Here is a 13,813-nt window from a genome sequence, read left to right on the forward strand (position 1 = left end):
TGCAGGTGGCTGCCCCCAGGGGAGGCTGCGGTGCTGAAGAAACTCATCTCCTAGACGGACGGGGACCCACGCTCTCCTGGTGGGCAGCCCTCCCTGTCAGCTGAGGGTGACTTTGGGAATCCGAGGGCTGATGTCTTCGGGACAACTAGTCCCTAGGGAGCTAGGTCCGGGCCAGCATCATGGGCATGGCCTGCTGGCCTCCAGGCCAGTTGTGGCTTCCTTCCCAGGGCCGGCAGGCAGAAGGGGACACAGTGCCAGCGTTTTCCCATTGACCTTGTGCAGTAGACAGGCTCTGAGACATAAGTAGCTACTTAGCCAGACAGCTTGATTCCGGAAGTCTCCACAGAAGGCTTTGGCCCCACGTACCTTGGTGCAGAATGTTTTGTTGGCTACAAGTCTTCCAGGCGTTGACCTTGTCTCCTTTGTGTCTCTCCCACCGCGAAGGACACCTGCAGATTTCCAGCACCTCCGCTCGCTTCCTGAGCCGCGTGCGGCAGGCTGGGGAGCCTGGGTCTCTGGCTTACTTGGAGGGCGGCAGGGTTGAAAGGGCTCGAGAGTGGAGCAGTGGTCTAGTAACGATTACTGTGCCCTTGAGTAAAGGACCCTCTGTTGCTTCCCCTCTCCCTGACCAGGCCTAGGGCTGAGCCCTTGTCCCGGTGCCCTAGCAGGTGCCTGGCCGGGGCTTCTGTCCCCACCGAGGCCTCAAAGCCGCCGTCCATGTCTCCTCACAGGCCGATGCCAAGATGGTGTGTGATGTGGTGAGTCGAATGGAAGACACGGAGCCCTTCTCTCCAGAGCTGCTCTCTGCCATGGTGCGACTCTGGGGCGACTCAGGGATCCAGGAGTGCTTCAACAGGTCCCGGGAGTATCAGCTCAACGACTCCGCCAAATAGTGAGTGTCCCAGGCAGGCGGGAGGCCGAGAGTGGGGCAGCAGTGCGGGCGTGGAAGGGCTGGGGTCAGTGGGGCAAGGAGGCGCCCTTGCTGAGGTGGGAACCGCTGTGAGGTGTTCTGCCTCGGGCGTCAGGAAGGAAGGAGAAGGGGCTTCTCCTCCTGCCTCCGGGATGAGAAGGAGGCCAGGGAGGTGGGGGGCACAAGCCGACAACAGGGCTCCCAGAGGCCCAGGGGCCATCACCTGCTTGCTCTGGAGGGGGCCTGGCCCTCCAGAAGGAAGATTGTCAGTGTAGCAGTGTTTTTGCCCCTGGAGAACCCTTGACCCCATAAGTACAAATCAAGGGCAACATAGAAAATAACTTACATGGTGCCCTTTTGTCTTCTTTTTGAGAAAATAATACCCTTTCCATTCCTCTATCTTTAAAATTAAAAATAAGGAATATGTAACCCATCAGATAAGTAAAATAAATAATCAAACATACACTTTAATACTGTGTTATAACTAATAAGGGGAAGAAAAGGACAGAGGAGAGAGAGGGGCCCGGTGGGGCAGGCGAGGAGAGGGGGTGAAGCAGCTGAAAGCCAGAGAGGGCTGGAGGGGTAGGAGAGGGGAAGGCAGAGGGAGTGACAGGGGATCACAGGACTGCCTGCTGCAGCCTTGTCACTCTGGGCGTCTGGAAGTTTACATGCCCTTGGCCCCTAGATCGGGGGCTCCAGGCCTCTGGGGATGATCTGTGGTGGTCGGGGACACGCCTTCTGTTTTGAAGACATTGTCCCTGCACTCCAGCTTTCAGGAAACGCACCCACTTTTACAGTCTCATGTCCAGGTTTTCAGTGGGAGCCTCTGGGCTTAAACCCCACTATCTTAGGACACCTGTGCTCCGACACTGATCTGCTCAGCTTCCTCACCAGCGCTTCTCATCTGGGGCCACTTTGCCCCCAGGGGACATTGGCAATGTTTGGAGGCATTTTCGATGGTCCTGACTAGGGTGGTGCTACAGATGTCTAGTGGGGTAGAGGCCAGGGATGCTGCTGACTTCCTACAGACACACTGTACAGTCCTTCATAGCAAAGAATTACCTGACCCAAAATGTCAGTATCGCCAAGATTAAGAAACGCTGGTCTCCACGGTGCCGATGTAGCGGAGGCTAACTCCAAGAAAACAGCGCTCACTAGTGGATGCTGGGACATTGCCATTGGCTGTGACGAGAGCTAACAAACCAGGGACTTGTCTTCCCATCTCTGCACACCTAGATTGTCCACGGGGCAGGTGCCTGGGTCCCGTGAGTCCCAGGTGGTAGCGACGCAGGCCCCAGCCACTGATGAGCCCCCAGGACACCTTGGTGGACCAGGGGTGCGAGCCCAAAGGTTCAAGTCCACACCTCTCTCTGTACACTCAGGTCACAGACCTCAACCCAGGTCGCCCCCTCAACGCACAGCCATTCAGGCCTGGAGAGAGTCCCCCCCTTCGTCTCCCCCTCTGTGCCCACTGCTCTGCCCAAGTTCAGGCCCTTCCCATCTCCCCACCACCCTCAGGGGCTCCTCAGGGCATCAAATCGTGACCCCCACTTAAATTGTTACCACTTAACTAATTATAATTTGAACCCATGGCAAAAAAATTTTAAAACAATACAGAAAGGTATAAAATTGATAGTGAATCCTCTTCCCAGGCCTGTTCCCCTCCTGCTGTTAACTATCTCCATTTACTTGTCCAGAAAAACCTGACCCTCCAACTAGAAATAGTATTTAATGACCTCCAGCTGTGAAAGCTGAGGGAGTCAGACCTTCCTTTGCTGTTCCCCACTTCCACCACCAGTTTTTTGCTAGTTTTACAGGATTATTTTTAGTTCTTCTGGTGGTTACCTTTATAACTTGAAATGAAGGACTTGAGTCAGTACTTGTCAACTCCCCCCCAGCTAAGCTGAGGAGACCCACCCTCCTCTCTCTGTCGTCTCTGGGACGGGACTCCGAGGCGGGCAAGGGCGGGACCCACAGGCAGTCAGGTTCGGAAGGACCTTAAACACTTTCTGGTCTAGGGTTGCTTTGCTGTTGTAGTTTCAGCTGCTAAATCTCGTCTTCTGACAAGAGATGAGGCCCAAAATGTGAAACAGTTCAACGTAGATTTGTTGTGACAGAAAGGAGAGGCCCAGTAGGGCTGTCGCCTGGCACAGTTCCGGGGGGCACCAGTCACATCCTAGACTGTGTGAGTGTCTCTCCAAGGCCCAGAGCCTCAGTCACCACATGTCCCCTTCCAGCCCTGGGGAGCTGGCCCGTCCTCTCATGTTACTGGTGAGGCTCCAGGGCTCTCGGGGAGACAGGGCACCCGGGTCTCTCTGTGTCATGAGCCGGGGGCGGGTGAACACGGCTGGCCCTCCCCTTTCCCTTCTGAATGATGGCTCTGAGACAGGTCCTGGAAACCCAGAAACCTGAGCACATCCCAGCAGGAGCTGTAAGACGTAGTTCTGTGGTTTGGTAGGATTATTTTTTCCCAGACTGAGGTCCCCACTAAAGGTCAGCGCTGGCTGGCAAAGCGTCCTCTCCTTCCCTCCTCTCGGGTCTTCCTGCCCCCCTCCCCATCTGCTCTCCTTAAGCCGCAGAGCCATCATTCCAACGCTCTTCTGGTCAGAGCCTTCCAGAGTGAAATTCCAAGTCCTTACAGTGACCTCAGGGGCCTACGTGCTGTGTCCCCCTCACCTCCATCACCCCTCCAGTCTCGCCGCTACCTGCGCCTGCCCCGTGTTCAGCCTCCCCACCACCTCCCGTCCAGCGCCTGCAGCCTGGGCTCCTCCTCCACTGAGGTCGTGGCCTCTGTGCCCCCTGGTCCTGCTGCTGCGGCATGAGAGGCTCATCCCCTGACCTCCTCAGTCTGCACTCGAATGTCATCCTGCTCGACAAGCCTTCTCCAGTCACCTGATATCAAATCGCCGCCCCCAGCCAGCCTCCCCACTTACTGGTAGCCTGATTCTTTCCTCCTGGCACTTATCACCTCCTGACATGTTGCACAGCTTACTCATCTGTTATTTACCTCACACACACACACACCCCCCCAGGAACACACACACACACGGGAACACAGGCTCCGGGGAACCCAGGACAGTCGGCAGACAGTACACACAGCAGGTGCACGGTCCACTGTGCTCACCCTACCCCCGCCATGGCCTCCTCCCTGCGTGAGGCTCAGCCAGCACCGAGAGACAGAGGGCCAGGTTGTCTGTCTAAAGGAGGTTCCCCAGCTGGGATGGGGGCCAAGACCAGAGGCTCCCAGCCCTGGTCTCCAGCTGGAGACGACAGGAGGAGGCTCGATTTGAAACCAACACAGCTTCTAAGCAGAGGCAGTGGGAGTGTGGGGAGGGGCATGCACAGAGGGTTTGGGAGGATTGGGAAGGGCGGGAAGGGGCCCTCCAGGCTGAGATCAGAGACTGCCCAGATGCCCACAGGCCTGGAGAGGAGGCTCTGCAGCAGCCAGAGCTTTCAGGTCTGCTCTGCTGCCTCTGCCTCTCTCCTTCCACAGGGGAGAGCAGGCCTGCAGGCCAGTTTAAGAGCACGGGCCTTGGAGTCAGGCAGACCTGCGCTCGAGTCCCAGCAGTGTCCTCTTTCTAAGAGTGTGGCTTCAAGCTTGCCTTCCCTGAGCCTGGGAACACACCGTCGGCTTTATTTCCTTAGGGAGAACTCTCACAAGGATTTGAGGCAGCCTGGGTTATTGGTTTACCAAGGGACACCCTCCTCGGTGAAGGCGTCTACCCTTCCCAGCCCTGTGGACATCCACAAGCTGGGGAGCCAGCCCCCCAGAGGGTCCCAGGGCAGGTGCCGATAAAGCACAGCCCCTCCACGCGCAGCCTGGGACCCCACGTCATGCCATGACTCAGGCCCTCAGGGCCGCTTCCCGTGGGCTGTGTGTGGGGCTCTCCCCACACAGGGATGGGTAGCCCGGCTGGCCCTTTGGGTCCTTGAATCTTCCTGCCAGCCTGACCGAGCTCCCCCCTTTCTGGTTTCCTGGATCCCAACCTGGCTTGGGGTTCAAACCTAGCCCATACCGACCCCTAAAGCCCTTCCCAGTGCGTGGCCTGGGCGGGCGAAGTGCAGAGGCCTGGTCTGTCTACAGAGCAAGTGTTGGTGTGGGAGGGGCTCTGAGGCCAAAGACCTGGGTCCCAGCAAGGCCCCACCCCTGCCTGGCTGTGTGACCTCTGAGCCTCCCAGGAGCACCATATGGGACGATACGATGGCCCCCTTGATAAACCCTAAGGAACATGGAAGAGGCAGGCGGAGGTTCGGAGGGCCTCTGGGAAGCACCATAGGGAACCGTTAAGTGGTGGAATCCCAATGCCTGGCTCACAGCTGGGTGAGGCACTCACCTTCATTAGAAAACCTCAGTTTTCTAATCTGTGAAATAGTACATCTAACTCAGGAAATTAAGGATGAAACATGATGATGCGTATAAAGACTAGAACCTAACTGTTGCCTATTATTATTTTAAGATGAAGAAACGACAAACACTATTATAAACACGTTAGTCTCATTTAAAGATTCGGCCTTGTCTGAGTGTGCCTGGAGCCGTGTGCGTAGCCGTCGGTCTGAGCCAGAGGCTCTGAGCGCGTGCGGCGGGGACGTGAGCTTCTCTTTCTCAGCTGCCCCCCCCGCCAACACCTGGCCCTGGACGGCGTGGAGCCATCATTCCACAGCCCCAGTCAGGACTGGCTCTCGGGGAGGGCGGTGCCCAGTACCTGGTCTATGGTCCCCTGTGTGTTGCCATCCCCAGCTACCTGGACAGCCTGGATCGGATCGGGGCTGCCGACTACCAGCCCACCGAGCAGGACATCCTCCGAACCAGGGTCAAAACCACTGGCATCGTAGAAACCCACTTCACATTCAAGAACCTCCACTTCAGGTGAGGCCCAGGGAGGCTCCCGAGCCCTGGCGAGGGTGCCAAGAGATGGGCAAAGCCTGCCTCTCGGCCTCGCCTCGTCTGGAGCACCCAGATGTCGCCCTGCCTCGGGGAGCGTTCGAGTTGGGACAGGCAGTTAGATACGAGAAGGGGCCTATCTGTGTACCTCTCTTGCACCAAGTTCGGGGGCTGGGGTGAGCGGGGAGGCTTCCTGGAAGAGGGGTCCTAGAGTGGGGCTCTGAGGAACAGGGAAGATTTAAGCGGACAAGGGAGGGGAGTCCTGTCCCTGGGTGATTTCTGAGGAGGAGGAGGAGGAGGAGGGGGATCACCTAGGTGGCCCCTTGGAGGCCACCTTGTGAGAGGGGTGGGGAATAAGGTGGGTGAACCCAAGCGACATGTGTGCAACCCCAGGACCCATGTCATCTCAGAGCTGGAGAGGGTTTGGAGATCAGCTGACCCACCCTCTCCGGGTACTCTTGGGGAAACCGAGGCCTGGGAGGAGTAAGGCGGTCCCCAAGCACAGAACACAGCTCAAGTCCAGGGGCCTGAGCGCCTCAGAACAGGCCCTGCTGGAGGGCTGTGGCGCCACCTGGGGCAGCCTCCAGGCACTGAGGCCTGGGAGCCGCCGTCCTGCCCCTCCCTGCCTCCATGTGTGGTTTCCAGGTGTCAGGTAGAACAGGAGGAGTGGCCTGTGTAAGGCCGCTTCTTGGCCCCCTGCCCACCCTGGGAGGGCTGGACTCCAGGACCGCTGGCCAGCCCACGGCCCAGCCCCTGCCCGCTCTCACTGAGACAGAGGGCGTTGAAGTTCTGTCTCTATCTCCGCAGGGCCGCACAAGCCTCACTGGGCACACGGACCCCTAGGCCTCCCCTGAACCTGGGGAGCACAGTGATGGGCACAGAGGCCCCACAAGGTGCCTCTTGCCCCCTACTCCCTCCAGTCTCTCCCCCCTCAGCCCTCGGGGGCAGAGGGTGCGGGGCTGGGCTCGGGGCTGCCCGGCCTGCAGAGTCTGAGCATAAGCGCTGTGGAGGGGCCGCAGAGACCATCAGCCTGTGCCCAGCATTTCAGATGGGGAAGCAGGATCCAAGGGAGGTGGTGATGGGACGAGTACAAGGCCTGTGTCCTTGTTCCAGGCCCACTCTGGGCTCTGCCTGCGGTTACTCTCCTCTGTCGGGAGGTCAGGGCCCAGCCCACCCCGGCAGCTGTGTGCCAGCAGACCTCCCAGGCCTAGGAGGCAGTGGACCTTCATTCAGGGCGTTAGGTGTGAGGTTGACCTCTTCCTTCCAGGAACCAAGCCGCACCTGCCACAGTCAACCCCCACAGCCCTCCTGCCCCCTGGGGGATGGTGTCTGAGAGGGGGAGAGGGAGGGGAGGCACAGAGCAGAGGCTTTGTCTGCAGACAGACCTGGGTCTCACCCCACCTCTACCACACCAACTCCTGCCGGGACCCTGGGCACTTAACCCCTTGGTGCCTCACTGTCCCTCCATGTAGCAGGTGACGATCCCTGCCTCCCTCCTTCCCTCCTGGGCTGCTCTGGAGTTTTCACAGCCCACAGACGTGAACAGACACGCTCAGAAAGCCAGGGACAGGATGTGCGTGTTACCCTGAGAGGACCTCGCAGAGGTGTTTCTCGGGAACCTTGCAGAGGCGTTAGTAAAAGTCCTGAGATGCAAGGGCAGGTCTTCGAGTCTCTGTGGGAGCACAGCCCAGTCATGGGGCAGAAGCAGTGACGGCCACCCTGCCCCAGGGACGCGGCAGTCAGCCCTGAGCACCCGGAGTGAGGCTCCTTGGGAGGCTCGTTGCGTGTACAGCCCCCTCCACCCCGCCGCCTGCTTGACCAGTGTCCGCACAGCGGCCGGGGCCCCACCACCCACCACGTCCAGCTTCCCTGTCTCCCCTGCAGGCTGTTCGACGTCGGGGGCCAACGATCTGAACGCAAGAAGTGGATTCACTGCTTCGAGGACGTCACGGCCATCATCTTCTGCGTCGCGCTTAGCGGCTATGACCAGGTGCTCCACGAAGACGAGACCACGGTGAGTGGCCCTGGGCCGCCTGGCCTCATGGACCAAGGCGGCTCTCAGGTGGGGCTGGCTGCGGTGGCCGGGGGTTCCGTTGTCGGCCAGGCCATGTCCGGGCTCCCTCTTCTGACTTCGTTGCGGGGCAAACGCCTCGTGATGCCAATGCAGCAAAGGCAGCCACAGGCCGCCCTGCTCAGAGGCTGCATGCAGACTGGTGACAAACGTCTCTGCGGACTCTGGGTCTCGGGCAGTACGTGCCTCTTTAATGAATTCAGCAGAGTCACAGAGGCCGTCAGGCCAGAACCAAATTAAGCAAATCCTAAACGAAATCTGGGTGCAGTCGAGCAAGAATGTACGTAAGACAGAAATAGCAGTTCTTAGCCCTCACGGCCCTCCCTGAGCAGTGGACGGGGCTGGTAGCCGGAAGGGCAACGGGACGTGGCATGTAGGCGAGTGACAGCGGTGGCGCGGGCCGCTCCCCTGAAGGACGCCAGCCCAGGTTCCCGCCTCCCGTCAATGCGTCTTCAGTCTGGGGCCTCAGAGAACTGCCAGGCTGGCTTCAGAGGGGGGCCCTCACCTGGAGAGGGCGTGGCCTTTCTCTGGGCCTGGGCTGGGCCTGGGCCTGGTTTGCTGCGGAATTCAGGCAACACCCTCTCTGCCTCGGTTACTGTCTGCTGTCTAAGGGGTGTAACCGTAGTACCTGCCTGGTGGGGCGTTGGCAATGGAGTGAGAATCCGCGAGAAGTACTTGGAACCGTTTCTGGCACAGCAGCGCCGAGCGGGTGGTTGTGTTATCACTGGGGATTGTGCTGAGCTGGGGGCCCACTGAGCTGCCCGTGGAGAGGTGGGCCTGCTGCAGAGCCTGCAGGGAAAGCCGAGCACTGGCCCGGCACACCACGGGTTCTCCGGAGACAAGCGCCTGCCGCGGTAGGGCTCCTGGGCTGTGGGGTCACACCTTTGGCGATCATTAGCTCCTGCTGTGTGAAGCAGGTACAGAGCCCTGGCACTGAGGGTTTGGGGCTGGGCTCGTCACGGTGGGCCTTGAGCAAGGCCTGTCTTCTCTCTGGGCCTGTCTCCTCATCAGTCCTGCCTGCTGGTCCCTTGGGACTGCTGCGAACATCTGCTGAGCTTTGGGGTGCAGTGCTGTGGGGAGGAGGAGCCGCCATCCTGCGGGACTTATGCAACAATGAGGCCGTGGGAAGATTGGGGCCAGGGCCGCTGGCCGGGTGGGTGATCCGGACTCGCGCCACGTGCTGGCTTGTGCCTCTTGCCCTTTCTCCTTCAGTCCCAGGTACACTCCTGAGTTAGGCATCAGCAAAGCCCCCCAAGCCCTGCCTTGTTCCAGGGCGAGTCTCTGGGGCCCCAGCTGTGCAGTTCTTTCTGGTAACGCCGTAATCATTCTCAGTGGCCTCAGCTGGCTGTGGCGTCTAAGATCACCAGACCTGGACCCACTGACCACCCCAAAGCCCCAAAGCTCGGCTCCTGCTGCCCCCACAAGGCACCCGCGTGCAGGGACTGCCCCAGCACGTCTCTCACTGGTCCGTTGTTGACTCTGCTTTTGGACCCACTGTTCACGGTCCACTTGGCCACTCACGTGGTCTGAGATCCAGGTGGCTCATCTTTTCTTCCTGCAGCGCCTGGGAGTGGGAAGCAGGGCTGGTGCAGTGAGCAAAGAGCTGATCCTGCCGTGGGTTTCAAACAAACTGAAGCACTGGGGTGTCGAGGGCCCCAGGCCTCTCCCTGGGGACCCGCTCAGCTCAATCCCAAGTCCCAGGCCCATCAGCCCTGGGGCAGGGGGCTCGCACTCACCTCTGGAGCACAAGGCAGAGCAGAGGGACGTCTGGGCGGGTCTGGCAGCCACGGGGTCCCAAGCTCCATGGCCCTCGGGTCTCCAGTAAACACGGGCAGGTGCCAAGCCTCACCCTCGGATGGCCTCTCTGGTCTGCTCGCCCAGGCAGCCCTCGCTCCGGAGCAGGGCCTGTCCTGGGGCACCTTCCTTCTCGCCTTCCTGCCTTTACTGTCTCTCTCCCACCTCCCTCCTTCTCCCCCATTTCCCCGCCCTTCTTCATAAGGGCTGGAGCAGAGGACCTTGGGGAAGCAACAGCACGTGGGGCCACAGCCAGGAGCAGGCTCTTCCTGGGGCTCTGTCCACCCAGGAAAGACCAGCAGCCCCTCCAGGGCACGGGAGTTGGCCTTACCACTTAACAAGAGCCCACAAAGGCGGCTCATTGCCACGGTGACAGCAAGAACAGCGCCGTAGAGCTGAGCAAAACGCCTGTGTGTCCAGGGCCAGGTGGCAGCGTTGGGCAGCTGGGGGTCTGGGCGGATGTGGCCCGCGGTCTAGCCCCGCCCCCTCCCGCCGGTGAGTGTGGCAGCTGCTCCACCTGCTCCTCTGTAAAATGGAGCCCGTGGCAGAGCAGCCTCTGGGCGGCTGTGAGGACCAGCAGGCTCGGAGCTGCAAGAGTGCCTGCCCTCAGGACTCTCCACTCAGCAGGCGGCAGCTGTGGGATGGCTCTGTCCAGGCACACGGCTCAAGGACAAGCTATGGGACGAGGACGCTCTGCCCCCGCGAGGCAAGAGCTCCACCCTGCTGACCAGTCCTTGGTCCTCCACCTTCCTCTCCGGTCGGCCCTGCTCCTCCCTCCCAAGCCTGGGGTAAAAATTGGGACTGCCTGAGGGAAAGGTGTCTGGAGGCTCCTGGAGCTCAGCCAGGACCCCTGGGGCTAGTGGCTGCCCGCCCACCGGCCGGCCACCCTGCCCACTGTGGCCCAGACCCCAGCGGCCCCGGGCCTCACCTGCCACAACTTCTCAGCGCCAGTGCCGTCACCGCCACCTGCAGGGCCTTAACTTGCCAAACCAAGGCCAAAACCATGAGCAGATTCTGAGACGCTCCAAGTCGGGCAGGTATGAAGCGCCTCCTTCCAGTTGACACCATCAGCTAAGAGTTGAAAGCAGCAGGTTCCCAGGGCACCGCCGGGTGACTTTGCTGTGAAGCCTGCCCCCCACTCCTGCGTCCACACTCCTCACCAGCCACTGGGCTTAGGCTGGTCTTCCCCACCCTCGCCTTCCATCTCCAGCCACGCAGTCCACAGCCCCAGGGTGGCCGTGGCCTCCAGAGCCTGCACGGGGGCCTCCGGAGGGACCGGCTTCGACTTCCTGGCCCGAGACCGGTTGAACCAATTTTGTTTTTTGCTTTTTTTTTCTCTTTCTTTCTCTCATGTTTTCTGCTGGGTTTTTATCTTCCTCTCTGTTTTCGTCTGTTTTGCTGGCTTTCATCTTGGGGTTCTTCTGGCCCCTCTACCAGGAAACCAGCCTCAAAAGCAGCTCATCCAGAGCCGCCCCACGGCCCAGCTAACCCACCCAGTCTCCAACCACACCAAGGCCACAGCAAGATCACTCCCCCGACGCTGTCCCCCTGGTGTCTGCTTCCAACTCTGGATTAATTTGAGGATCTCTTGGTCCTCGGTTAATGTTTCCCAACTGAATGCGTGCACCCTCCCACCCCTGCTGGCGAAACCAAATGAGACCCCAGTAGAGAAATCTGCATGCCCGAGGTCCCGTGTGGACGTGTGGATGGTGGCGTGGCCCCTGCCCCCGCGTGCATGGTGCATGTCCTCTCCATGGGCTAGAGTCCCTCTGGTGACCCCACTGCCCTGGCCCGGGTCAGCCCTCTTCAGTGGGGGGGTGGCGTTCCCCACCCTGTGCCCTGCTCCACCCGCCCCCCCACCTGCGTGTGGAATGCAGCAGGGACCATGTCCTTGTCCTTGTGGATCCTCCTGTCTCCGTCCCTGGTGGTGCATTCAGCCGTGTTGGTGGACCTTCCCTTCGCTTGTCCCGCTTTGTCACTGGCCGCGGTGGGTCAGGGCCCCGGGCACCGCCAGCCCTCACTTGCCTCTCCACTCTGTTGCAGAACCGCATGCACGAATCGCTGAAGCTCTTCGACAGCATCTGCAACAACAAGTGGTTCACGGACACATCCATCATCCTGTTTCTTAACAAGAAGGACATATTCGAAGAGAAGATCAAGAAGTCCCCGCTCACCATCTGCTTTCCTGAGTACACAGGTAGAGACTGCCACTCCCCACGGGGACCGCGGGGGCCACGCAGCCGCTCGGGCCACACCAGCTCCTGAGGGAGCTCATTCCCCCTCACCATGCTCTGCGGACACACCAGATTCTGCCCTGGAGAATCCAACACAAAACCGAAGGCGGGTCCCCTCCCTTCCCCACAACATGCTGTTGCGAGGGGGTGGGGCAGCCAACTGGGGCATCCTGGTCAGGGGAGGCAGGGCTGGAATCCCAGCTCTGCCACTTACGAGCTGTGTGATCTCGGCAACCTCTGGACATCAGCTTGGTCATCTGTAAATAGAGCTTATCAGTAAAATGGCAATACCAAGATGATGATGGGGTTGAAGGTCGGGGCTTCGAGTCAGACAGCCCAAGGTTCGTGCCCCCACTCTGCCACTCACAGCAGGTTACATAACCTCTCGGAGCCTCCGTTTCTGTGTCTGTGAGATGGGAACAATCACTGTGATTATCCACCCTCCCTCCCAGAGTTGCCAGAGGACAAAGTGAGCTAAGAAGCATGGAGGGCTTAGCATGGCAGTTGTTGCATAGTAAGTGCTCACTAAACATTCGCTATTGCTCTTATGACTGTGATGCTAAAAAGTATCGTGACGGCACCCCTATCCAAATGGCCTGTTGAACATGAGAGAGCTTCGCGAGCAGCAGAGACCAGGGCCGTCCTGCGGAGGTGCTGAGGGTGCCGGAGGCCACCTCTGTTCATGTTGCCATGGGTTTACCTGACTGTGGGTGGGTGGGCAGCCTGGCCAGGGCCCTCATGGTGCAGCAGGGTGCCTGGAATAGCCCACGGGCTCACTGGCTCTTCAGGATGGCCAGAGACTGGTCAGAGAGGCGAATGGAAGCAAAAGCGGGCATCCCCAGCCTGACCAGCCCCCCGGCCTGGAGAGCCAAGGGTAGACAGGGTCCCAACAAGGTGAGCCTGCTAGGTAAGCCTCCGGGCTGAACCCCAGCTCCCCGAGAGTGGACGTGGGGGCCGTGGCTTGGAGCCGGACAAGCAGCACAGCTCACTCTGTCTCCCCTTCCTCGAGATCAGGCTGCCTGCCCCGTGGGTCAGGCCCCAGCAGCATGCAGCCAGAGGTGGGCCGGGCTCAGCACCCCTCACACACGCCATCAGCCTCCTTTTAGTCGTATCTGAATTGGGGGGTCTGTGGATCCCACCCTAGGTGACCTGGGCTGTGGCCCCTGGTGCAGCAGAAAGAAGCAAGGTGAGTCAGTCACCAAGGCCGTTTGGTGCTGATGAGGTCCCAGGGACCCTCTCCCTCACCTCCGGCCCAGATTTAGGTAGACCCTCAAGGCCAGGCCCGGTGGCCTGTGCCCATGTGCCGAGGGGCTGGGTCCGTCCTGCTGTGGCTCCGAAGTCCAGCCCGCCCCCCCGCTCCCTCAGTGGGTTGTGACAGCCCTGCCTGGACCTGGGCCTGGGCCGGGGTTCCTGGAGCCAGTGGAGGCTTCAGGGCAAAGCCAGGAGTCCTGTTCTGTTCCTCCCTAAACGGCATCTGCTCTCCTGGAAGCGCCTCTCCCTGGACTCACCAGGGACAGAGTGATGTGGCAGCAAAGAAGGCAGCAAGTCAGCAAGCCAGACAGTTCTTAATCCCTGGAGGGTGAACGTGAGAAGGAGGAAGGGGGAAGGAAGGAGGGCGGGGCGATGAGAGGAAGGAGGCCAGGGCGGCTCCCAGGTGCGGCAGTTTCCACCCACCTTGCCCAGCAACAGTCAAGGGAGGTGGTGTCCCTGCCCACTCCGAGGAGTCACAGCCAGGAGAGGACAGCCCGCAGGGGCTGGCGCAGACTTCTGCACCTGTGTGAGGGCTGGTTCAGATTTCTTTGGGCAGGACCCGCAGGAAGAGAGAATGTTTGCATCAGGAGCCCGTACATGCATCTGTGAAAAGAAACAGGAGTTCCATGAAACAGTGTTCACCCTTAGCACAGGTGAGGCCTGGTGAGGTT

General features: G+C 60.1%; 1 protein-coding gene across 2 annotated transcripts in view; it reads left to right on the plus strand.

The window, feature by feature from the left end:
• LOC101339621 (guanine nucleotide-binding protein G(o) subunit alpha) overlaps positions 1–13,813 on the plus strand; it is a 20,326-nt gene continuing 6,513 nt past the window's right edge. The window contains exons 1-5 of one of the 2 annotated variants that reach the window (XM_033844623.2): positions 1–892; positions 5,649–5,777; positions 7,677–7,806; positions 11,701–11,854; positions 13,699–13,795. In XM_033844623.2, the coding sequence (XP_033700514.1) occupies positions 744–892; positions 5,649–5,777; positions 7,677–7,806; positions 11,701–11,854; positions 13,699–13,751 (615 nt within the window). In that variant the 5' untranslated portion in view covers positions 1–743 and the 3' untranslated portion in view covers positions 13,752–13,795. The remainder of the gene's footprint in view (positions 893–5,648; positions 5,778–7,676; positions 7,807–11,700; positions 11,855–13,698; positions 13,796–13,813) is intronic. The other variant, XM_033844622.2, reaches the window with a different exon arrangement.

Source organism: Tursiops truncatus, chromosome 19 (assembly GCF_011762595.2).
Source record: "Tursiops truncatus isolate mTurTru1 chromosome 19, mTurTru1.mat.Y, whole genome shotgun sequence".
NCBI classification, from domain to species: domain Eukaryota; kingdom Metazoa; phylum Chordata; class Mammalia; order Artiodactyla; family Delphinidae; genus Tursiops; species Tursiops truncatus.